We start from the raw sequence: 25,589 nt of genomic DNA, 5'->3' as shown, positions 1-25,589 counted from the left end.
CGATGATTCCTTGTATCTCGATGTGCACCTGTTTTGTATAATTAGATATAATCACTCCCGATGCCATACATTTGCAAAGTGTGTGCGTGTGTGCAACAAACAAGAAACTATTTATTTTACATATTTTCGTGTTTTACGGAGTTCTTCATCCCTTTCTACCAAAGTACAAGAAGGAATAGGAACTGAAGAACTCTCCATTGATGAAATGTATTGGTGCTTTTGATTGGTTATCGAAGAAGCTTTAAGTTGCTATGGAACCATTACCCAACATGTGATTATTCGCTGCCCTTATATGGCAAAGGCATGCGCGTATTGAAATACGATAGCAAAGAGTGTAGGGTTTTTTGATGTACATAGCCCATACATGCCCGTTGTTGTAATTTGTATTATTCCTTTCAGCCTTTTCACCACTCGTATTTGAACGGCGTCAGAAGCAAGGTCGGGGGACTCTCAGCTTACTTAAGAAAATTGTTCCATTAACTGAGTGCCGTTTGTTGTAACTTGGAATAAGTAGATTACCTTCTCCAAATTTCTGTGTAGATTTTAGTTTTATAAAAACATATAAATCATAATGGCTGATAGAGTGAAACCTATGGGAATGGACCGTGCCCTCATCAGTAAGGTAAGATAGCATCATTTAGGTTTGTAAGATATGTAGTTTTGTTTAATATAAATATGTGCGCAATTAATTTGCTTAATTTTGAAGTTTTACTGTTTACGTTTCAACTGCATTGGACTGTTAACTGCGATACTTAAAATCTAGTGAGTGAATTACTGTTTTGCTGTGATTTTTAATGTTGTATTCATGGATTTGTTATGTAAACGAAAACAAACATCAAACACCAAACTTTCATCCTATTCAGTGAAAGAAAAGCAGACATTTTAAGCGTATAAATGTGAATATATTTGCGAACAAATGAATCATTATCAAGAAGTTTTTTTCGTTGTTTTAATCAAATGGAATATCATTATAATAACATAATAATAAGGAGACTTGATTTATGACATACAATACAAATTCCGAAAGGAAACTGAGAAAGATTTCGACTAAGCGTATTTTGATGAGTAAGACAATCTATATCAGGGAAAGTGAAGCAACTTGATACCTATGTATGACGTAGTCAAGGTTAATACCTTTGCTGATGGCTAAAAATAGAATTACTCTCAGAGAATCTCATCAGCAAATATGTGTAGGATTAATAGTCAGAATTCCTAGTGCGCCGATCTAATGTATGAACATATCATTCTTCATCATAGAACACATTCCTTAAGCCGCTTTCCTTTTAAACACAGACAATGATCAGACAACGATATAAGATATATAACTTGACTAACTTACATCAAAATGACAAAGCACCTGTTAAGACAACGGAAGTTACAGAACTTCGCAATATCAAATTTGACAGCGGCACGTGAACGCCACACGACAAAACACTTAGTTATCTATCATATTTACATTCCCCATTATGTTCATGTACAAATCTTAAACAAATTACTGGAGATAAGTGATACACAAAGTACATGCATATTAGACCGTGAAATAAAGTACAAGTATATTTCATTTTCACATTTGATCAAAAGCAGATTTTAAAGCAATCAAAGAAAATACACAAAATGTGCATGTACATTGATTATATGTAGTATTCTTTTGCACGGGTTCGTGTGTTGTACTTGTACTTTAGCGCTGGGGTAATATACGTGTACTTTTGTACAAATGCACGGCTTAATGCTTTATTCGTTTTATGTTTACTACCGTGTTATTTTGTCAGTCAGGCAAGACTAAAGCCGAGTTAAAAAATGAGCTGAAATGGAGATTAATAATTGCAAAAATGGAGGTAATATATACCGGGAGTTGTCCTCTGACCGAAATAAAACAAAGAAACGATAACCTGTCCTTCAAAACTTTCTTTCCAGAAACACACTTTTACATCCTCTGAATGAAGACCAAGATGAACGTATGATCCTTAGTTTTATCCTTTCTAAGAACAATTGAACACGTCTCTAGAAATAAGATGTGATATGTTCCATGCATTATTTATAGAAACGATTTATAATTTATTGTTTCACTCTGAACTCTTTTACAACCCGTCTACAAATCTTAGTTTGTATCAACCTACTTTTAATTAGACAACATATTATAGAATATATATTATACCAATCCTTCCTTTTTACTATATATGTAAAAGAACGTTCCAGTCCAAAAGAGTTTACAACGAAGTACCGTTTGCCCAATCATTTACTTTTTTGGAATATGAGTTTACATACTTGTGTGTGGTTATACTAATCGAAGTGTGATTTATTTGCATGTTTGGTTTTAACTAATACACTTTGTGTGACAGGAAGCATCATCGCCATCCAAAGTCAACAGCTTCCGAAGTGCACCGCTCAGGCGGCAACCATCTGCTGACAATCCTTACAAACGGGTATATAACGCATGCGCACATAGACATAGAGCGAAATTTTAGCAGCTACATGTACCGTTTATAGAAATGTGACACAATATTAAGGAGTAGAACATAGAAAAACATCGTGCAAGCTTTACAGAAAACACATCAATGTACAGTGATGGCACGCAAACAGAACAAGATTTATGGTAGCTGTTCAAATAGTTATATAACACTAGCTACAAATATACACTAATTCAGAGCATGCATTATCGTTAAGTAGATAAACCAAGTATATTTTTCATATAATACTAAAAACCATTCAAAGAAGCCTTAAAAAACTGTGATGTTAGAATACAAGTAGTTTATAACTTTACACAGGGAAAAAGGAGGTTTCGGTTAAGCAACTTCAAATTATATAAAAAAAGCTTTGAAGAAATTATGTTGTTAGAACATACTTATAATAGCTTATACTTTTAAAAGTGAAAAAAAGGGGGAGGGGTCATGGTAAGACACTATTATTTGACCCCTTAAACCGATCTACTGGTTTTTCTTCAACGGTTTCTTGTTCATGAATATTTCTTCCAGCCACAAACTTCAAATTGATTTTGATAATGGGTTTCCATGACAAGATTTAACTAAATCTCATGCCTAAATATTTTACTAATAAAATCTACATTGGTTTATTATCTAAGATCTTATTCTACAGTTTCAGTTTCTGCAAAATACTAATTGTATCTGATTAGCAGTGTGCTATTAATGGGATATGCATTAGGAAATATAAGATAGAGCCAAATACCAAAATCATGAGTCATATAAACAAAACACACAGATGTTTACCTCGTCTCAGGCTTTAAGATATTTTTGATAGAATGCTTAATAAATATATTTTACTGTCAGTGCCTGCATGATACCTGATAATATAAAGATATCATTTCACAACAACGATACCATCTTACTATTCACAACTTCAATTCATACAAATTTTGTATCTCAAACCTGAATTTTTTAAGAAATGAAAATAAATGTTTTTGTGTTACAACTTAAAATTTTATATGATTAATTAATTGTTTCTACAATTAGACAAACGAAATGGATTCAAATAAACACAATTAAAATACACAAGTGGGGTTAGATGTCACAAGTAGAAATTGAGAAAACATGTATTAGTTGGTAAAATAGAGAAATTGAGAAAACATGTATTAGTTGGTAAAATAGAGAAATTGAGAAAACATGTATTAGTTGGTAAAATAGAGAAATTGAGAAAACATGTATTAGTTGGTAAAATAGAGTTTTGAGTACCTCTAAGGATACATATATAGTATACCATTCAATAGGGGTGGTTCTAAGCTTGAAAGATAGATGATAGTAATATGTGCATCGATCATTAACTACAAACATATTCAAAAATAAAAAGTTATCAAATTTGATTAACACTATACATCAATTGTACGTCAACAGTTTTCAGTAGCATTCTGACCTTTCCTTTATATATAAGTATCTTTATCGTGAACTTTTATCAGAGTGCAGGTTTAAGCTACACAATATTGTATACTGTTATCGGCAGAAAGTAAACGATATACTTCCCGCAAACTTGATAAGTTGCCAGAGCTACCAGTCAACCCTAATAAAGCTTCCGCCTCATAACATACCGTTGCTTCATCAATTCTGTAGCCGTAGTTTCGAATAAGCATTAATGTCTGTTACATAATGTTACTATTTTGGTAAAATGTAAAATGTAAAAACACAAAATTGGAAAATAAAGACACTTTATGAGTACACAATAAATAGTTTGCATGATGTTCCAGGTGACTGTTAACTATCTGAAACAATTAAAATAGAAAGCAGTTTTGGATACATTCCTGATTACTACATTAACTTCATTCTGGTGGATACATGTATTTGTCTCACTGGGAATCATACCACATCTTCTTTTCATTTTTATACCAATAATTAAAAAAAATATCATGAACACTTCAAACTACATTGTTTCTACAATTTTGTTTTATTTACTGATTTGTAAGTTATTTTAAAAGATACTTTTTAAGATTGCGTTATTATGGTTCAAAGCTATGCATTTGTTGACCTCTGATTGTTCTATGGTCGAGTTGTTGTCTCTTTGACACTTCCCAAGTTACATTCTCAATTTTATTTGAAATATCATACACCCTAGTTAGAGTCAGAACTTTTTTTTCATGTTCATGTCTTTCAAGTGACTTTTCTCGTAAATGTAATATTTGGCTATATACTGAAATACCTATCAAATATAAGATATATACTTGTATACAAATGCAAACGTAGGATATAACATATCTATAAGACAGAGGCGGACCCAGCGATCATTAAAAAAGGGGGGGTTCCAACCATATATCCCCATTCAAAAGCATTGGTCGTTATAAAAAGGGTTTTGGACCCCTTGGATCAGCCAATGTATAACATATCAAATTTATTTTCTCATGTAAACGTATATGTGCCGTACTTTAACCTATAATGGTTTACTTTTTAAATTGTTATTTGGATGGAGAGTTGTCTCATTGGCACTCACACCACATCTTCCTATATCTATACACATCACACGTTTCTAACAACCTTTCATCGGGTACTCTTCATACAGAGCATGTGTTGACTGTGAGGTCTTATGATTGTATTATTGTATGTAAATACTTCCAATTGTTGAGTTATCAAAACTTACAAAATTATTTCCACTTTAAAATAGGAATAGTACTTTAAAAAAAATCTGTTACTTTAAACAATATGATTTCAAAAAGACTGAATTGACAACTATACATGTATAATAGAAATACAGGGATTCCGAATTTAAAAGAAACTTCTCAGTTTGCTAGACTTACTAACACATTATTATTAGCTGCAAATCAACGAACTCCAATACTTAAAATAAATCCTTTAGGACTGATTCATCTGAAATGATACCTATATATACGTCTCTCACTATACAACAACTCTTCAAAGTATATAATGTATATATGCATGCTATGGAGCACTTCAACACTTATATACAAAATCTAACAATAAAAGTCAATTGATGGTTATTAATATATTTGAAGTACTAAGTAATGTGAAAAAATATTGCGAACTACTAAAAATCTAATTACTTATACATTTATAGATGCTGCAATTTCGGTTTATAATTTTACAATTCAATAGAAAGAAGTTCCAGTTTCTGTTTGTTTGCATTTCAGTTTTAAATGTTAACGTAACATTGATGTTTAACTAGATCTATATATAAACTTTTAAACAATTTGACTCGATTTATATTAAAATACTTATGCTACTGTTTTCAGATGGGCGCCAAGTATGACTCAGGACTTGAGTATGAAGTCCGAGGATGGATTAAAGCATTGATTGGAGAAGACATCGGAGAAGGTCCAAATAATGTTGAGAAAAGTTTGAGGGACGGTGTTATTCTTTGCACGTAAGTTTTTTTTTTTAGCTGTCTTAACAAACATATTGGGACGGAAGAAGGACAATGCTAAATTAGAAATTGTCCCATCACTCATTATAAGTGGTTTACGTGTAAGTGAGACATGTTAAATAAGTAGAACGTAAAGGTGTGAGCACGTCTTAGGAAATAAAATACAAACACACTTGATGGGGACAGGAAGCATCTCAAGGCTTCCTTAAAAACACATTCAGTTTGAACACTCGGGGTTTACGTAAAGGTGTGAGCACGTCTTAGGAAATAAAATACAAACACACTTGATGGGGACAGGAAGCATCTCAAAGCTTCCTTAAAAACACATTCAGTTTGAACACTCGGGGTTTACGTAAAGGTGTGAGCACGTCTTAGGAAATAAAATACAAACACACTTGATGGGGACAGGAAGCATCTCAAAGCTTCCTTAAAAACACATTCAGTTTGAACACTCGGGGTTTACGTAAAGGTGTGAGCACGTCTTAGGAAATAAAATACAAACACACTTGATGGGGACAGGAAGCATCTCAAAGCTTCCTTAAAAACACATTCAGTTTGAACACTAGGGGTTTATAGTAAAGGGTTGGAATTATTTGTAGCACGTTTGAACACATATTTTCGGAGATTATAGGAAAGCCTTGGAATGATTTGTAGCACGTTTGAACACATATTTTCGGAGATTATAGGAAAGGTTGGAATTATTTGTAGCACAATATTGAGGAAGCATTTAGTCGTTTAGTGTCAGCCTCTAGTTTCTATATAATGTGTTGTGGACTTTTTCTTTCGTAATATTTCTTTTTTTTTGTCATAGCGATGTGAGTTCGTCTTCGATTTACATGTTTTGAATGTGCTCTCCTTGGTATGATCTTCTAGTCTCTTTTGCGAAGAGTTATCTATGCTCATGTATTGAACTGTTATAGTATACATTTATAACGATAATCATTGACAGTTATTAAATATTTTCTCAATGTGCAACACAATGCAAAACTAATCCTCAAAGATAACTAATCATTATCATGCTAAAATTATTAAATCTCATATTGCTCTAATGAATTAGCAATGGACAGGTTTAAACTAAAATAAAATTGATCTTTTTTTATAGCTTGATGAAGAAGGTAATCGAAGGAACCCCATCTGAGAGTCTCCCAGCAGCTTGCTCCAAAACAGATCTAAGATCATCATCAAGCGAATTGCCTTTCAAACAGGTAACATTATTGTAATAAAAAAACGTTAAAAAATTTAGTTTGCCAGATGAACTATTAGATGAAAATATGAGTCTACTTCATTTAATGTTTGCCGGCTGAACATACGGGGCGCCGAATGGGACTCTTGTGGTTTTGTACTCAAAATATAATTTTGTAATGACAAAAGTGAGTTTTGTTTAACAAAAATGAGTTCAGTTTAGCAAAATTTATAGCATACTACAAATTAAAAAAATTGTCATACAAAATTATCTTTCAGTGGACAAAAATTACTTTTGGCTTGACAAAATTCATTTTTGTAACACAGACTTTACTTTTGTTACCTAATTTGAAAACTGGGCGACAAAAGTCAATTTTGTATGCAAATTAGATTAGTTTGGATTCTGTGAACTAATTTGCATACAAAATCGACTTTTGTGAGACAAAATTGACTTTTGTGAGACAAAATTGACTTTTGTGAGACAAAATTGACTTTTGTGAGACAAAATTTTTTGTGAGACAAAATTGACTTTTGTGAGACAAAATTGACTATTGTGAGACAAAATTGACTTTTCTGAGACAAAATTGACTTATGTGAGACAAAATTGACTTATGTGAGACAAAATTGACTTTTGTGAGACAAAATTGACTTTTGTGAGACATTTTTGTACTCGAAATTCAATTGTGTAATGACAAAAGTGAGTTTTGTTCAACAAAAATGAGTTCAGTTTAACAAAATTTATAGCATACTACAAATTTAAAATTAAAAACAAGTCTGTATCACATTGTTTTGTAAGACAAAAATGATTTCGTTAATTATGACAAAATTGAATTTTGTACAAAACCACAAGAGTCCCATTCGGCGCCCCGTAGAACAGGCATACAGTCTACTGACTGAACATATACCTCGATTTCTGCCGACTGTTCTATGGCATCTGTTCTTAAGACTGGCCAGTCACCTCAAAACTATTGAATGCCCTCGTGTCATTAAACTACCAACTATTCTCAGGCTTCAAGACTATTATATGTTTAACAGGATATTTTTCTTTATCAATTCGAAAAAAAACCCATCTAAAATCTAGAAACTTTGAAATATTGAAAGATGAATCATTCACAATTTGGTTCACTTCTGCTGTAATATCATTTTTTATCTTTAATACCTCCTATACATTTAGAGGAATATGATTGGTTAATTTTATGTCAATGTAGAAGAATATTTGACGTTGTAGCCAGACATCATACCACTTTTACTGTATACTAGTAGTAAATTAAACTTCCTGACAAATATAAAATAACCCTAATGAAAGATCGTTGGTGATTTCACTTTAATTTTAACACGATGTTCTTGATTAGGGAATATCTTTCACGACGTTAAAGGCAGTTGTCTTTCAGAATATCTAACAATAGTTATTTTAATTTCTTCACGTAAAACAGTTGTGGAGGGTATACTATTTATGTCCCATTAGTCAGTCCGTCTGTCTCTAACCCATTTTTTTCGCGGGGCTTGTGTCTTACTTTTTTTTTACTTTTTTTTTTTTTTTTTATATTATATCGGATCTTCTGCAAATATAGTTTAGCACTTATATATGTATTGGTTGAGTTCTCCAATAAGAACAAATCTTGAATAGTTTTTTTTCGGGAGAGGAACTTCTTGTTTATGGTATAGTGCATTATTTCGAAGAAGATGCTCTTCAAAGGTGTATGACTGTTTCTGCTCATTAATACTTTGAATGAGTTCAATTATCCGGAAAAAAAATCAAATTTTAAGAGGACGACTTGAAAAACATATCGCTATTTATTCTGTTCACTTGAATAAGGCCGTCAGGAAACTAAACCGGCTAGTCACATAAGCTATTCCCTTTATATGGGAGGTGTGTGATATGTGGGCGGGTTTATTATTCACGAGGGGACTTTAGGTTTGTATCTGTGTGTTTGTCCTTATAGTCCGGCAAATCAGTTTTCCACACTTTTTTCTTCTTGTTTGAATATACCGGTATTTATTTGATAATAAGTATGTAGTTTCATCATGACAAGTTACAGACCAAGTTTGAAATTTGTTTTTGTCTGATGATTTTGTGCAGAGTAATGGTCCTTGGACCTAGAAAATTCACTCAAATATCTAGTTTTCCACACTTTTTTCGTCTTGCTTGAAGATATTGATTTGATAGTTGGTACTTTGTTTTACCATGACAAGTTACAGACCATATTTGAATTTTGTTCCGGTCTTACAATTTTGTGCAGAGTTATGTTCCTTTGTTCCAGTATAGTAATTTGAAACCGGTAGGGGACTATGCATTGCCATGCAGTGCTCTAAGAATGCTTATTCATAGATTACATTATATACTAAAGCTTGTTTTTCCTATTTTCAGATGGAAAATATTGAAAAGTTTTTAAAGGCAGCACACAAATACGGAGTACCTAACACAAGTTTATTCCAAACAGTAGAATTATACGAAGCTAGAAATCTCCCAATGGTTTTAGCAACTATCTCACACGTAGGCACAGAGGTAGGCACAATCTTATTTTATATTATTACGTTAAATCAAATTAATGATGTGCATGATGATTGAATGAACAGCTTTTCTTTTCTTTTTCGCTTTTATGTCTAAATCTCTTGAAAAGCTGATATGATGAAATTGAGGCTAAAGCTCTCTTAATGCTTACGTATAACTCTGCATGTACATGTATATGTCGCTGTTTGTATGTTGTTTTGTAGAAATAATAAAACTTTGTTGTTCTTTATTGATGTTAACTGCAAATCCATTGAGATGCAAAATAGATGGAAACAAGCATTGTTGTAGGCTGTACGGTGGCCTTAAATTGCTTCCGTCCACGTCATTAATCTGTTTGTGGTATTTGTCTCATTGGCAATTATACCATATCTCCTTATTTTTATATTGTTAAGAGAAAAAAATAGATCCTTAATTTTGAAAATGTTTTATAATTCCACTTTCTCTGTCATTTTCACTTTCTTTGTTGGAAATATTTTGGCAGTTTTTACAAACTCAAGTGAATTATGAGCAATCAATAATTATACTCGTTGTAATAGAATTGCTGGTTGTAGTTTTGATTTTTAAAATGTGTATGTTTGTTGTAATGCTAACAATGCATCCATGTAGTGTTGTGAAGAAAAAAATACATGTAGATAATTTGCTTGATTAGATGTTGTGCATATTTAATTGCTTATGTTTATTTTATGTTTCGTCTGACAATGCTATGACTTGCTTGTTTTCGCTGTAGTAACGCATCACGCTTAAAGGCTCAGCTTTTTGTTGACTGTAGCATCCAAGTGCAAGGTTTTGCGAAAGCGATTTCATCGGGACTATTCAGTAAGTCTATACTAATTAATGACATTTTTTTTTCTAGAAAACTAACTTGCAATTAATACAATAATATAATAAAAAAAGACATAATCATGTATATCATACTCTCATTTAGTTTTAGTACTTTCTTTTATCGGCATTTATTAATACTTTGAATTTTAAAAACATCATAACTGATGCATACATACATATGTATGTATGAAAAAGCTACTTTTTTGCAAGTTCCAAGTATCATTGGAGATTGATTTAAAAATTGATTTCAGTTGCCTAGGAACAAGATTTCGGAAAAAAGTAATAGACAAGATCAAAAGTTCTTGTTTAATTCAATTTGAAAAGGAACATCAACATTTATATAATTCAAAGGATTTAATTCAAATAATGAGAAAATAACTACAAACGCTTTAGCATAGTATGAAATAACTTTGCACGCATCTAAATATATTTAATTAGAAATAAAAAATAGTTTATAAATAAAATTCGTTTCCATGGCAACTGAAGTGGGGATGTCTATCGTCGGTCCCCTTCTTAAGTCCCTCCTCTTGATTAAATATTTCATGAAACTCGATAAGATCATATTTGATGTGCTAGCACGCGATGCTTTTGTGTTGCTAACTCCATAACATCATTCAAAAGTCATGAAATGACAAGAAACTTTTTTTGTTTCTTGTAGGCCCAAAGACATAACTACCAGGGACCGACGATAGGCTCAAAACCAACAGAAAAACATAGAGTCCAATTTTCGTATGAGCAACTTAAGCAAAGCCACGGCACAATTGGCCTTCAGAGCGGTACAAACAAATTTGCAACACAAAAGGGCATGAGAATAGGATCCGCTCGTCATATATCCGACATCAAAGTAGAAGACCTTGACAAAGAAGGAAACACTTTATTAACACTTCAAGCTGGTACAAACAGATTCGCTAGCCAAAAGGGAATGACCGGTTTCGGATCTGTTAGACACATAGCCGATATCAGGGCTGATCAGATGGACAAAGAAGGAGAAAACATAATCACACTGCAAGCTGGAACAAACAAATTTGCAAGTCAGAAAGGTATGACCGGATTTGGTGCTGTCCGTCACGTGTCAGATATCAGAGCCGATGATTTCGATCCACAAACCTCGACACACATTGGTCTTCAAGCCGGATCAAACCAGTTTGCGTCACAGAAGGGAATGACATCAATGGGAGCTGTACGTCATATTTGCGACATCCGAGCTGATGACCTTGATAGAGAAGCTCAATCAGTAATTCCACTGCAGTACGGTACAAACAGGGGTTCCAGCCAGAAAGGAATGACAAGCTTTGGTAGCCAGAGGCATATTGCAGACATCAAAGTGTCAGATTTAGCAGAAGACATGAAACGTCAAGATTTAAATATGACACCAAAGGAATACCAAGCCTTCCGTCAACAAATGGAAGCAACGGAACAAAAGACCGATGAACCACAAGACGAATAGAATCACCTCAGACTATCTCATCGCTCAGTGACATTCAAAAGACCTTTAAACGACGTCGTTTTAAATTGAGAAATGCATGGAACAAACTTTCAAGACCTATAATTATTTCCATGCCTGTGGTAAAAAGTTCATATCATTGAGAAAAATATATAAATTTTTATTTTTTATATTTTTATCAATCAAATCTTAGACTCTTCTTTTTCTGTCGCTTGTCTTCGCTTGCTCCCCTCGGATTGTTGTGCTTTTCTCGGCAGGCCTGCAAAGCGGATATCCGGACCCGCACAGTCTTTCATCTGTCAAAGATGTGAAAAAACTTCTTACATTGATGGATACCTAAATGACTATTTTTGTACTGTATTATATAGGATAAACTTTTAACAAATTATTTATTACTCTGTACGTACATGGTAAAAAATTGTAAAAATCTTGCTATGTTGTGATCTAATAAAATGTTATAATTTTACCAGTTCCTAGTAAAACAATATATTTTAGAATACAGAAACCCTTTCTATCGTAGTCAATAGGGGCCTACCGATACTCTTTTAGTCAAAGGTGTTTCATGCATTTGTTTTGGGTCGTTATTCTTTTATATCCAGAATTCAGAATTGAAAATGGAATTCGATTTTATATATTCTGCAAGATTGCAAATGCACACTTACCAGATGATTGAATATACAAATAATTCGATAACGATTTGGTTAAATTCCGTAGTATAAACAAATAATTATCGAATATGATATATTTGAAATAGAAAAGTGAAAGTGAAATATGTTTATGTTTAAAAATATTTGAGATCGTGCTTTATGATGTAAATGGCTTCATACATTTCATCATTCATCTCTTGGCTTAAGAAATTTTGAACTGACTAAGGGAGCGATGGAATTGTCAGTTCCTAGCAGTAGGAGTTACTTTACTTCGTGTCATGGGTCATCAAATATATTGTTTCATGAGTCATCTAGCTTATTCGTGACTATTTGATATGAATATCGTACAAGAACTAGGTAAATGATATCAGACCCCAAAATTAATCACAAGGACATAACTCTGGGGTTGACAGATGGTCTGTTTATATAAACAGGAAACATTGAAATTGGTGCCTTCCATAGTGGTCTATTGGAGAACGAAACTTACCTTATTGTATTCGTGTAATTCGCTAATTATCTTTTGATGGAACTTCTGTTCAAATTTGACTACGATTATTATAATAAAAGAGTACTACACTTGTAGGCAAGGGCAATATACTAATCCATCTTTTACTGGGCATACTCATTGGATTTTACTTATCAATTCCTTGAAACTTAACAAGATGGGTATCACATTTGGAGCAGAATATGTTTACCTTTACTAGGACACCTAAACCATCGTTCATAAAACTTAACTCAGTATTATGAGAAGAAAATGTGTGCTCGAAAAAGCAAATAAAGTATTTTGATTGGTTGAATTCTGAGTCTGAAAACGATAACTTCATACTTCAAAGATCGTAAGGACTGAGATCACCACGGGTTTTTGAAGTGATTCATGTTGCTCGGAATTCAGTCTTTTATGTAGTAACTATTGAATGTCTTTTCGTCGTTTTTTCCCACGATTTTGTCTGTCTCTTTTATAATGGCATTTTGATTCTACCGTCTGTATAGTCCGCCTTTCCATTTATTGCTCTCATTATTAATGACGCAAGTATGGAGAATGGAAAACACATGTATGTAGTAGAAACAATAAAAGCATTGGTTCAAACATACCTTTTTATCAAAATGTCTGTATCTCGAGTTGTTAACATATTTTGTAATTTCAAATGGAACAATTGCTTTAAAGTTTGAGGCTTTATTGCTGATTCGGCAAAATCATACAGGAATTAAAAGACTATTTTTTTAGGTACAGATTGCATGAAATGCAATCTAAACCTTATGAGACTGACTTGATGTCTTAATCATCCAAGGCTTAAAGCTTCCTTTTGATACACAAAATAAAGTTCATTGATCATACCATTTTATACATCCTATCCATGAACATTTCCAGAAATACATCAGTGTGATACATGCTCAGATATTCAAGGCACAAAATGTCATTACACTTGCCAGGCAAATTAAAACACTTTTGTAAAGTGGAGGAATCTAATATATGTTCTAAAAATATAAATGATGTCATTGTTAAAGTCATCTTTAAAAATTGGAGTTATCTTCCTTTGTCTAGAATTGTTTTTAATTCACCTACAACAAATGCAATATTTAATTTTACTTCCCACTGATAAATTGAACCAATCTTTACCCTCAGTGCTTACAAGCACTTTGATTCTTAAAGGTTATTTTTATAAAATTCTTTATCGAATTTTTCTGAATTTTTACATATTCAGGCTACGACCAAAGCCGTAAAATTTTATATTTACAGAAAAAAATACCGAAAGATACGTTTTAACTACAAATTAAAACGTTTTTTTTTATCTGTACGATTAACAAACATACACAACAAAATGCATCTACTTGTACCTTTGACTGACAACACACAACTGGTCATTTTCAGTTTACCATATTATGTCCAAAGTTAGGATCCTCTGGCCTTTGTTATTCTTGTATTATTTTAACTTTGAGTTTCTTGTGTACAATTTGGAGTTTAGTATGGCGTTTATTATCACTGAACTAGTATATATTTGTTTAGTGGCCAGCCGAAGGACGCCTCCGGGTACGGGAATTTCTCGTTACATTGAGACCTGTTGGTGACCTTCTGTGCTGCTGTTATCTGCTCTATCGTCGGGTTGTTGTCATTTTGGCACATTCCCCATTTCCTTTCTCAATTTTATGACATGGTCGTAGGTTCTCTAATTATATCTGGCCATATAGTGTAGCCCTTTGTCTATGGTCGAATGAAATCTGTTATGCAATGTAGGCTCTTGGTAATGGTAGAATGTCGGCGCTTGTCCACTCGCGAATGTTCTCATTACCCTATTCCGATACAGTAAATGTTATTGTCCTTAGTCGAAGGTTTTTGATTAACATGCTTTTTCTATTTTCAAAAGTATTAGATTAACATCTATTTGTCCAGTGTATGTACGATCACACAATGTAATCGCTTGTTTGTGGTCGAAAGTTTTAGATTTACATCTGATTCAACAATGTGAATCCATGTCCGTAGTCCAATGTTTTCGATTAAGAGTAGGCTCTCCTCATATTTGAAGGTTCTAGATTTACTTCTTGTCATACAGACTAGGTTCTTGTCTATAGTCGAAGATTCGCGATTAAAATCTGGTTATACAGTGTAAGCGCTTGTCCATGATGAAAGGTTCTTGATTTTCTTCTGGTCATATAGAGTATATCCTTGTCCATAGTCGAAGGTTCCTGATTTACATCTAGACATATAGGGTAGGGTAACCGTAGGTTAATGTCCATTGTCGAAGGTTCTTGATTTACTTCTCGACAAATAGAGTAGGTCATTGTCCTTAGTCGAAGGTGGTTCTCGATTATATCTAGTCATAAAGAAGAGGTCCATGTCCATAATCGAAGGTTCCTGATTTACATCTAGACATATAGGGTAGGTTCTTGTCCATAGTCTAAGATTCACGTATAACATCTAGTTATATAGTGTAAGCGCTTGTCCATGATCAAAGGTTTTTGATTTTCTTCTGGTCATATAGAGTAGGTCCTTGTCCATAGTCGAAGATGGTTCCCGATTATTATCTGGTCATACAGTGTAAGCGCGCTTGTCCATGATTGAAGGTTGTCGATTTAAATCTTGTCGCACAGTGTAAGCGTTTGTCAATGATCGAAGGTTCCTGATTTACATCTGGTCCTTGTCCATAGTTGAAGGTTCTCGATTAATATCTGCTCATCAATGTAAGCGCTTGTCCATAATTCATTAAAATGTAAAGAGGATACATTTTGTTTCTCGAAATAATGAAGAAAATGATAGCAGGTAATTTTTGCTTGCATCACTTGTTATTTTAATGTCTAACCTTTTTTATGCATCTGTTCTTCTTTTTTTTTTTAAATAAATCAGAATCTACTATCACGGCACTTAGCTTTTTCGCAGAGCGATTTTCGAATCTTACTGTTTAACGGTTATCTCTTGACATAAATTGGACTTTTTATTATTCTCAGTGACCTTTCGTCTATATATAAATGTGGGGGTAATGTATAGTTTTAATGATACGGTGTACAGCTTCTTTTGTTTGCTACTGCATCTTAGAACCAAATGGAACCATGTTTTAAGAAAAGCAAGTTTTGATTAATTTCCCAAAATTGTCTGGAATAGGAATTTGAGATATAGACTTGAGTGAAGTTGCAGATATGGATTTATATACACGTACCTGATAAATTGCGTAATATGCCAGTATATACGCACGTTGAATACCACAAAAATATTTACGAACATCGTTGATATCTAGTTATTCCAAGAACTAAACCTGGAGGATCTAACGTGGATCATGATGTTTTTTTCTACAGCAATATTACCACCATTGGGTTCTGATGTTTTCCAGCAGTTTTATACCATGGTAAGAAGGAATGAATTTTCCAGTCTTTCCTAGTCTATAAATTATCGAACAACCTCACTATTAATAACCTCAGTCTGAAAAGTATGCAAAACACAAAAAGACATCTTATTTTTTTTTAAGTTAAGCATCCTAAAGTTATTCATTGAAAATAAAATAAACATTAATTTTTATCTATTTATCCTTCAGATGTCAATACAACATCTGATTTTTATAAACTTTTTCATGATTAATTTAGTCTTTCTATCTTTTGACAAATTCGTTTAAATTTTAATAAGATAAATAAAAAAGGGTGTAGCCAGTTTATGCACCCTTTATTTCAAATATTCCGAAGTCCGTCTGTAAAACGTTTGGGAAGAAACCAAACCCAAACAATATATTCCAGTAGTTTATTCTGTTACTTTATTATATAGTTCATTCTACATATTATTAACAGTGTGGCTTTCCTTTCATTGCATGGCTTTAATGTTGACTAAACCACTGAACAACAACCAAGACCGAAAATAAACGAAAAATTAAAATTATAGTAATTCGTAAAACTTATGATGGAAAATAAGGTCACTTATATTTGATTGTACCGCCTGAGGCACGTGAGTCCTAAAGATTTTTTTATTTTTTGGTTTTCTTTTTGCCTGCTATCAATTCAGTTTTTGAATTTGATGAATTTGTTATATATATTTTCAATACGTGTTTTGTACTATTGAATAAAATTATACACATACGAAAAACTTTAATTTCAAAATTCAACATAAAGGATAGCCTCGATTAAATGAGTGCCTTTTGTATTTGTAGGCCCAAAGATTGAACTTTAATGGTGAAACAATCGGCTCTAAGCCAACAGTAAAACATGAAGTCAATTTTTCATACGAACAACTCAAACAGAGCTGTGGAGTCATCGGCCTCCAGAGCGGTACAAACAAATTCGCCTCACAAAAAGGCATGAGAATGGGTGCAGTACGTCATATTGCTGACATCAGGGCTGATAAATTCGACAAAGAGTCCGAAGGGCAGATATCTCTTCAGTCTGGAACAAATAAATTTGCCAGTCAGAAGGGAATGACATCAATGGGAGCTGTCAGACATATTTGCGATATTAGAGCTGACCAGTATGACCCAGAGAGTAACAAAGAGATCAATCTACAAAGTGGTACTAACAAGTTCGACAGTCAGTCTGGCATGAGAGGATTTGGCGCAATCCGTCATATATCTGATGTCAAGGTCAACGAATTAGATAGGGAAGGTTCGGCCGTTCTCAGACCAGATATGGGATACTCCGGCGGAGACAGTCAAAAGGGAATGACATGCTTTGGAGCTCAGCGTCATGTAACAAATATTAAGACCACCGATCTTGCTGAAGAATGGGCAGAAAAGTATGGAAAGCCTACAACTCCAAGAGTACAACAACAAGAAGAGATCCCCGAAGAAGACAACGAATAAACATTAAAATGAACTGGTCAAATGAAGTTGTAAATATAAATGTTTTAATTTTATTTCTTTAAAAAGGGGGTGGTGAAATCTTCAAATAAACTGCAAATCCTTTCGCATAAATTTTGAACCACTTAGATGCTTGCTTATTCCATAGAAATGAAAGAGAAAGATAAAATGATAATAAGTTCGTAGGCATTTTCTTCAAAATATTTAAAAAAGGCGACAAGATTGAAAAATCCTTATATTTTTTACCAGGATCATTATACTAGAACATGATTTCATAATTATTTTTTTGGGTTGCGAAATAACAGGATGTATGGATGAAAAATAAAGATGCAAAATAGTTATTCTCATTTACTTCCCTTTTGTCCGCTCAGAAACACATTTAAATCATGACCTCATTTGAAATGGACAGTATTATGTTACAAATTATATGTATTGTAGTCATGATTATATTTGAAATCGACTCTCAGAAAAAAAACTTTACACCATTAGCCAACATCTATTTTCCCCATTCGTCTCAACTCGGCCGATTCCGTATGGATAGACAGTAGCGGATTTTACCGAGGATTACCGAATGCTATTTTCCCTAGTATGTTGGTCAATTGTTTTACCACATTCCTGTCTCCACGGATAACAAAGAGCCACACATTACTAAAGAATACCCCAATCAAAGGTTCTTTGTTTGTTTTGTTGTTCTTAATGAAGTTCGCTTGTCATGTTTTGGATTTTTTGTCAGATTTTCGGAATCCTTTGGTTTTATTCATTTGAATGCATTAGAAAATTCCTCAAGTTTTTCTTTTTATAAATCTTTTACATGTATCATATGAATATATGCTAGAGTTATGAAAAGCTTGTTATTTTGAAACTGAGTAGCGAACTTCCTTAATCGTTGATTCCTTTGATACGGATTGAATGGATTATTCGTAATCGTTCAGAGACATTGTTATTAGTTACACAGTGTTCTAGTGACATAATGCTATATATACGGGGTCAGTAAATTTCATATTGGATGGGAGCGAAGCACAGTATAAGCTTTTTAAGAGTTAATCTGCATTTATTTTCAATCTTTTATCATCAGTTTCTCAATTTGTCGTCTGGTCAAAAACATTTCACATTTTTCTTCAACGTCATAGTTTTTTTTTTATAAAGGGACATAACACTGCTACTGACCTAAATTTCACATCGGATGATGCGAAGCACAGTTAGCCTTAAATGTGTTTTCTGCATTAAAATCAATCTTTTATCATCAATCTGTTGTCTGGTAGACACGTTTCATATTTTTATAACCGTTATGCTGATAAAACTCGCCCACTAATCCAATATTAAATCTGCAGGGTCTAAACGTGTTTGCTTAAACCAATAATATATCCAGAAATGTAAATGATGTAAAATAAATATTCCATACATATCGGGACGAACGTATGTAATATGATATCAAGTATAGATATGATCCCCTTTTTGTAAACTAAATCGCTTCGGCGAGCAGGTCTTTTAACAAGCTAGACCACAAGGTAATAGTCCAAAGAAAGCCATTACAGATTCCTTCATGAAAGTTACATTGTCTGCGGAGTGTACATGTCCATATACTGTGAATGGAGTGTATATTTCATTGTCTAATCAAAGTACTGAAGTACTGAAAATCGGATGACCGCAAGTTTGGGTTGATGGTCACAAGCACTTGTCTCAGGAAAAAAAAACACAACTCCGGCTATACCTGCAAGTTAGGTTAAGGTACAAAGATAAAAACAATTCTGAGTAAGGTTCGTTTGTGGATGATGAATATATGACAGGGAATTCAACCTCACCGTAATATAGGTTTATTGCATGAATATTCCCCAATATTCATGCAACAACCCTTTTATTGTATAGTAATATGATATTTGAAAGTAAAAATTGGTTTAAAGTAAGATTTTGTCGTTGATGACGTCATTAATTTTGAAGATTTATTGCACTAGTGCAATATTAGAACTTATTGCACGCTAACTTTTGGTTACTTTCTGTGGGAAATATTATATTGCTATGCAATAATAAATATTATATTGTCGTGGTATAATCATTTGTTATCAGTAAACTCTGTTTTGTGTGATACATTACATTACATTAATATTTGCATAACAGATATAATTTTCACCCATTTGTATATCATTCCATTTCATAATCTAATGATAGTGCAGTGCAAGTGCATGGTGGACACTCTTTTGATTTAATTAGTCTTTCTAATAGATTGGATTTGAGTAGGCTTTCATAATTTCCCGTGATGTGGCAAAACGTTATATACTTCCGCATGCGTTAACACAAGTTTTCGGTATTCTTGATTTGTTATTGATATTTATATTTTTCACGACAAATATTTTCAAATCATTTATCTGTGATCGTAAAAAAATATTTTCATATATATTTATAGATGAAATTAATATATAAAAAGCGATAAGGAACGTTATTTTGCACTCGATAACATCCGCGTCACACTACGAAATTCGTTCGGTTCTCAGTCAAATACACAAGTCACGTGAATAGAAATGTCTAGCAACAATACACCGGAATGCCCTCACGGTCTTCCGCTTTGTCTAGAACTCCTAGTTTCACGTAATTTTCAGAGATATTATTTTTTTCTCCTGTGAGGCTTCTATAATATAATAGATATTTTCTTTTTATTGGATGTGCGATTTTTTTTAAAGTTCTTTTGTTGTTCTGATTCAAAGATCAAATGGTTTCCCACTGTTATTTTTACCTGGTGTCAACAGATATAATTTTATAATGGGAATTACTGCGACTGTCATACAACTGAGAGGTTACGCTAGCTATAAAAACAGGTTTAACCCATTAATTTCTACATAAGGAATTCGATGTACCAAGTTATGAACATGACAGCTGTTTTCCATTCGTTTGGTGCGTATGAACTTTTGATTTTGTCATTTATAATTGACTTTCCGTTTTGAATATTTCTTGGAGTTTGGATTTTTTGTTATTTAACTTTTAACCTTCCTCAAAATCGCATTTCACACATAAGGTATAGTTTCCGGCAAAATACTTTTATTTTGTTTTGAGTTCGTATTTGAAATCTATTACCAACAGGAGTTATGGAGAATAAATCAGTAAACAGCAACCAACACATTCCCCCAACACATACATTCACATCTTTTGAAGTCGGAATCCAGACAAAAGTGAATTGCATATGGGATAGATTATATTGCATTTAATCATATTACATGTATATGAACAAATAAAAGCCAAACGTACTTTATCCTGTATAAGTATAATTCATACACCATTGATTGATAAGGTAGAACGTATGCGTTTGATATAAATTAGTGAAACATTTCTTTCCACAAGTAGTGCTTCAATGTTGATTTTTTATTTGGAAATTTACGTCCCTAGACAGTCGTGTCATTAAATCTTAAGGTTTATGACCCCTTCTGTAGCCATTTTTGTACGAAATTTTCAAACTTCAATTGTGTCAAAACTACAGACATAATGAATAATAGAGATAGGCCATTTTGTACATATACCGAGGGGAAACTTGATGCAAAGCATTATTATTCACTGTTTCATTGCATTTAATAGAAAAAGAGTACTTTGTGACAAATAAACCAAGATTTTTATAGAAAATCCACAGCCTTAAAACAGAGATTTTTGTTATAAAATTTGAAATATAGATTACTCACTTGCTTTTCTATGATGTGCTAGTGTTTATTTTTTACAAAAGTTCTAACCAACCTGTAAATTCCAAAATACCTCGTGCTGAGTCGAGTGCACCCTAAAAGGTGTACTTGATTTGGTCCATATTTTTATTTGTTTTAACCAATAACTACAATAATAAACTTGTTTTGAGGAAACCAATGCTAGCACTGCATGCAATAATCCTATATCTATATCAGTCATCAAATCGCAAAAAATATGAGAGTACAAGGATTAAGGCTGTGGATTTTCTATAAAATTTCCATATGTTTAGCATTGAATCAACACAAGGGTACATAAGCCTTAACAAAACCAGGACTCGTCTCCCTGTAGCATGTGTGACACTCACAGGCTTTGAGAGTTTTTGTATGTTATATTTTGTTTTACACCAAAACGTTTTCGATTATGCATGTCTTCTTTTTTCAAATATTCTATTGATAAGTGGTTGTCTAATAGAAAAAGATTTTCACTTTTATAAAGTAATTACTGAAAATGGAAATATTAATTCTTGATCAAAATGAACTATTTGATAAGGTTCATGTCTACGTTATCTGTTTAGCATATATCTGGGTTATTTCAAATTATAATTAGATAATAGAAAAGCTATTTTCATGTAGATCAGAGGAATTGTCTTTGCTGCAATGGAAAAGAGAAGAGATGTTCATATTGTAGGAAATGCAAATGTACAATGTACTTAATCAATATAATATGTAACGAAACTTTTGATTGGATGACGTGTTGGGCGTCATCACAATGACTGATGACAAAAATCATTGGCAAGTAAGTTGTGTCATTGCAGTCGCTGTTTCCTGAATAGTTCAAATGTTTTATTCTGAATATTTTTAAAGAGAGGCGAACGATATAATACCAGAGGGACATTAAAACTCACAAGTCGAAATTAAACTGACAACGCCATGGCTAAAAACGAAAAAGACAAACAATAGTACACAAAACACATCATAGAAAACTAAAGACTGAGAAATACTGGCTTTAGAATATTTCTGAATAACTGTACTATGTGTAAATAATGATCAGCTTATAATCCAGCATGGACGATTACAACTCTTCAATCCAATTCTGTTATTCCTTAAGTTTATGTTTTAAAGAAGGCGTTGTATAACTACATCATCATGCTACTAAGTTTAGAAAAAGTATGTTTAATATTATGTTATTTGTCCAAAGTTAGATATGCCTGTTTTAATTAAGACAAAAATATACAGAGATTCTCTCCCTACTTCCAATTTATTCCACGATTCCGTTTTTCTAAGAAAGTCATGTGTGGCCCCAAGTGCATGATGACAGCCGATACTATTGTTTATTAGTACAAATAAGATCAGTAGTTTTTTTTACCTAATTTATACATGTATGCACTTTTTCTTAAGTGTAGTAATAGAACAAAACGTGAGACCACTAGACAAGGGGCTTCCAGTATACATTTGTTTTGGAAACCGGAAGCGGTTAGTTTTTAAGGCCTTTGATTATATGAAAAAAAATAGACAGTTGAACTTTACAAAAACATGTAAATGAACATTAACCGGTTTTTGAGTTTGATTGGAACTTACGACCCCTCCCCCTTTTGTAGAAAAAGTTGACATAGGGCAGCTTTGTCTGGTGTCATCATTTCCATTTGAGTTTCTCGAACATATGTGATGCGAGTATTTGAATTTACACTAAGCATCTTCTTTACCGAATAAATAGAGACCTTATATTCATGGATTGATTGTTGAATGCGTTACCCCCAGTTACATATGATTCATACACATTCAGGTCAGGACAAGTTAGACAAATCAATAAGGTAGATAGGTCTACCAAGGCAGTAAGAGATTGAATGTTTACTGCTATACTCGAATTAGAGAATTCATGGGTAAGAGCAGAAATTTTCCTTTACCAAAAGTATCAGTGAATTTTTCAAAGATTGATTTACAAGCAGACAGCAGAAAACTCTCATCATACGATGCAACGAATTGAAATCCAACTTAAGATTGCTGCTAATTGATAATAACCGCATGCATTCGAAGGTATGCATATTAGCATAGGAGTTAGACTGCCAGACAGGAAATGCCAAGGTGACCAAAAATCTATAACCCTGTGTACCATTGGGATTAATTAATCAAGTGCGAGGCCCACAAACATATAGCACCCACTTAAAATGTGTTACTATATTTTATTTTTATTTTTCAGGCTCAGCGTCATAACTTCAATGGTATGACAATCGGCAAGAAACCAACAACAAAACATATTGTTAACTTTACAGACGAACAGCTAAAAGCAGGTCAAGGAATCATTGGTCTCCAGGCCGGAACTAACAAATGCGCAAGTCAAGCTGGAATGAGAATGGGTGCATCGAGACATATATCAGATATAAAGTCAGATGATATGTCACAAGAAGGTCAAGGTATTATTGGTCTCCAGTCTGGAACCAACAAGTGCGCAAGTCAGGCTGGTATGCGAATGGGTGCATCCCGACATATTGCTGATATTCGTGCAGATGACATGACACAAGAAGGTCAAGGGATCATAGGAATACAGTCTGGGTGGAATAAAGGAGCAAGTCAAGCTGGAATGAGAATGGGTGCATCGAGACATATCTCAGATATAAAGTCAGATGATATGTCTCAAGAAGGACAAGGTATCATTGGGCTCCAGTCTGGAACCAACAAATTGGCGAGTCAAAAAGGGATGAGTTTCGGTGCTCCTCGTCACGTGTCTGATATGAGGATCGAAGACATGTCACAAGAAGGCCAGGGATTAATTGGTTTACAGTCTGGTTGTAATAAGGGAGCAAGTCAAAAGGGTATGAGCTTTGGAGCAACTCGTCATATCGCAGATATCCGAGCAGATGATATGGACCAATCTGGACAGGGATATATTGGCTTACAGTCCGGAAGCAATCAATTTGCCAGTCAAGCAGGCATGCGTATGGGTGGTGTTAGACACATCGCTGACATTAGAGCAGATGATATAAATCAAGAAGGACAGGGGGTGATAGGTCTTCAGTCCGGAAGTAACAAAGGCGCAAGTCAAGCCGGTATGCGCATAGGTACCCCAAGACATATATCCGACATAAGAGCAGATGATATGGCACAGGAAGGTCAAGGCTACATCAACCTTCAATACGGAAGTAACCAAGGTGCCAGTCAAACTGGAATGAGTTTTGGAGCAGGCAGACAAATTATTAGCGGAGTGGGAGATTTAGCAGAAGAATACTACGGTGGTGAAAATGGTGAAAATGATGGCTATACAGATTATTAAACAAATAAAAAATATTGACATATGTTGAGAGATGTTGGTAAAATAGGGTTTCAAAACATTTATAAAATTATTTTTATTGAATGAGTTTATATAAGTTGAAGCAATGCTGAATTTCGAGTGCTTGCTCAACGAGCATGCTTTACTTATACTTTTAGCATACATAAATATTCCTTTAAATATTGAAACAACATACCAATAATACCAATTCATTTTACATATAATCATTTAAATATCAATTTAACGCATTTACATGGGTAATTGTTGATATATGATTATATTATTGAACGATTTTTGACCTCTGTTCATCTTCTCGAGAGAAAATAATCTGTAAATTGCAAAATTCTAGTAAAAAGTAGTCAACATATGATCTGTACCTTGCACAATTCTGGTACAAAGTAGATAAGCAAATAATATGTGTATCCAAAATAGCTTTATTCAAAGTTTGTCGTGTTCAGGTGCAAACATGCAACAGTTCTTTTACTTAAAGCAAATGGGACGAATTTCATGATGTCGAGTGTTTCTGATAGAGGTATAGTAAAAGTGAGAAAGTGAGTAGTTGGCTGTTTCATTGTAAATATTTCATATCGCTTTATAAATTTATTAAAGTAGTCTATTTATAAATAGTTTGTTTTAATCAATTTACAGGAGATAAGTTGAGAATGGAAATGGGGAATGTGTCAAAGAGACAACAACCCGACCATATAAAAAACAACAGCAGAAGGTCACCAACAGGTCTTCAATGTAGCGAGAAATTCCCGCACCTTCAGTAGGCCCCTAAACAAATATAAACTAGTGCAGTGATAATGAACGCCATACTAATTTCCGAATTGTACACAAGAAACTAAAATTAAAATAATACAAGACTAACAAAGGCCAGAGGCTCCTGACTTGGGACAGGCGCAAAATTGCGGCGGGGTTAAACATGTTTATGAGATCTCAACCCTCCCCTATACCTCTAGCCAATGTAAAAA

At 33.4% G+C, this 25,589-nt stretch overlaps 1 protein-coding gene across 3 annotated transcripts; it reads left to right on the top strand.

Annotated features, from left to right (window-relative positions):
• The first annotated feature begins 352 nt into the window (after positions 1 to 352).
• On the top strand, positions 353 to 25,239 carry LOC134721017 (calponin-1-like). Of its 3 annotated transcripts, none has more exons than XM_063583669.1 (5): positions 353 to 622; positions 5,687 to 5,817; positions 6,920 to 7,022; positions 9,368 to 9,505; positions 23,548 to 25,239. In XM_063583669.1, the coding sequence occupies exons 1-5, from the start codon at positions 572 to 574 to the stop codon at positions 24,616 to 24,618; spliced, it is 1,494 nt and encodes a 497-aa protein (XP_063439739.1). In that variant the 5' UTR covers positions 353 to 571; the 3' UTR covers positions 24,619 to 25,239. The 3 variants fall into 3 exon arrangements, with proteins under 3 accessions (XP_063439739.1, XP_063439741.1, XP_063439740.1); XM_063583671.1 differs by lacking the exon at positions 23,548 to 25,239 and adding an exon at positions 17,050 to 18,028 and having other exon boundaries at positions 367 to 622; XM_063583670.1 differs by lacking the exon at positions 23,548 to 25,239 and adding an exon at positions 10,992 to 12,243 and having other exon boundaries at positions 367 to 622.
• Positions 25,240 to 25,589: the final 350 nt, after the last annotated feature.

This window comes from Mytilus trossulus, chromosome 6 (genome assembly GCF_036588685.1).
Source record: "Mytilus trossulus isolate FHL-02 chromosome 6, PNRI_Mtr1.1.1.hap1, whole genome shotgun sequence".
Taxonomy (NCBI): domain Eukaryota; kingdom Metazoa; phylum Mollusca; class Bivalvia; order Mytilida; family Mytilidae; genus Mytilus; species Mytilus trossulus.
This window is presented reverse-complemented; position numbering and strand designations above follow the sequence as displayed.